At 71.5% G+C, this 1,121-nt stretch overlaps 1 protein-coding gene across 1 annotated transcript; it reads left to right on the forward strand.

Annotated features, from left to right (window-relative positions):
- Positions 1-17: 17 nt before the first annotated feature.
- On the forward strand, positions 18-1,078 carry AURANDRAFT_69482 (hypothetical protein; the record flags this gene model as incomplete). Its single annotated transcript, XM_009045252.1, has 3 exons — positions 18-320; positions 388-527; positions 733-1,078. Coding segments are annotated over 3 exons (789 nt in total), but the record flags the coding sequence as incomplete, so codon positions are not given.
- Between the last annotated feature and the right edge of the window lie 43 nt (positions 1,079-1,121).

The raw sequence follows: 1,121 nt of genomic DNA on the forward strand, positions 1-1,121 counted from the left end.
CTGCCCTGGACCTCCACATGGGCGCCGCGGCGGCCCTCGACGACGGCCGCGTCTTCCGCTCCGGCGACGCCGCGGCCGTCGCCGCGGCCGCGAACCTCGCGCTCCTGAAGATCAAGTGCCTCACCGCGCTCGTCTGCGCGCTCGAGGGCGCGGGCGACGACCTCCGGGGCGCCATCGTCGGCCACGCGGAGCTCCGGCCCGCGCTGGACCGGGTCGCGCTCGAGCTCCGCGAGGCCCGCGTCGAGAACGCGCGGCGCGCGGCCGTCGACGCGCCGCTCCTCGTGTCGCCCGCGCTCCTCGCCAAAGCGGCGCGGGACGGCGTCCCGCGGCCGCGACGACGTTCGAGAGCGGTCGGCCGGGAAACGTCGCGACCGGCGCGTTCGGTAGGTCCAGGAGCTCTTCAGCATCCGGCTCGTCGTGCGGGGCGAGTGCACGCTGAGCACGGCGCTGCTCGCGCCGCCGAAGGACCGCGGCGAGCGCCGCGCGCGGCAGCGCGCGCTGGCGAGCCTCCGGTCGAGCCTGCTCACGTCCGTGTGGAAATCAACCGCTGGTTTGGGACGTCCCGACCAAGCTTTGAACTTCTCGAGCTCGGTCACATCGAAGTCGATTCGGCTGATTTTTGGACGGATCGAGTGCTCTCGTCGAGTTCTCGAAGCGGAGCCGAAGAGCTCGCGTCGAAACGTTCGATTACGCTCACATTGAAGTCTGGTCGAAGATTTGAGTTCCGCGCAGGCTCACGTCCGAGGTGTCGTTCCGCGGGGGCTGCCGCGTCGTCGTCTACACGGCGCCGCCCTACGCCGGCGGCGGCGGCGACGAGCTCGTGCGCGCCCTCGTCGAGGAGCACCGGGGCCTCACGGTCGCCGCGCGCGTCGGCGCCGTCGTCCGCCAGGCCGCGCTTCTCGCGGACGCGATGGCGATGACGTGGCGGCTCACGTCGCGGTCCGCGGCCTACCGCTGGGTCCAGCGCCGCGAGCGGCCCCTGAAATGGTCCATCTACGCCCTCAGCTTCGTGCTCTTCGGCACGAGCTCCTTGGCGAACGACCGGAGCCACCGCATCGCGCTGTGCCGGAAACAACCAGTGGAACGCCCTTCCGGCAAAAACTTCGAACCTCTCGAGCTCG

The sequence above is a fragment of the Aureococcus anophagefferens genome, assembly GCF_000186865.1.
Source record: "Aureococcus anophagefferens unplaced genomic scaffold AURANscaffold_1954, whole genome shotgun sequence".
Taxonomy (NCBI): Eukaryota; class Pelagophyceae; order Pelagomonadales; family Pelagomonadaceae; genus Aureococcus; species Aureococcus anophagefferens.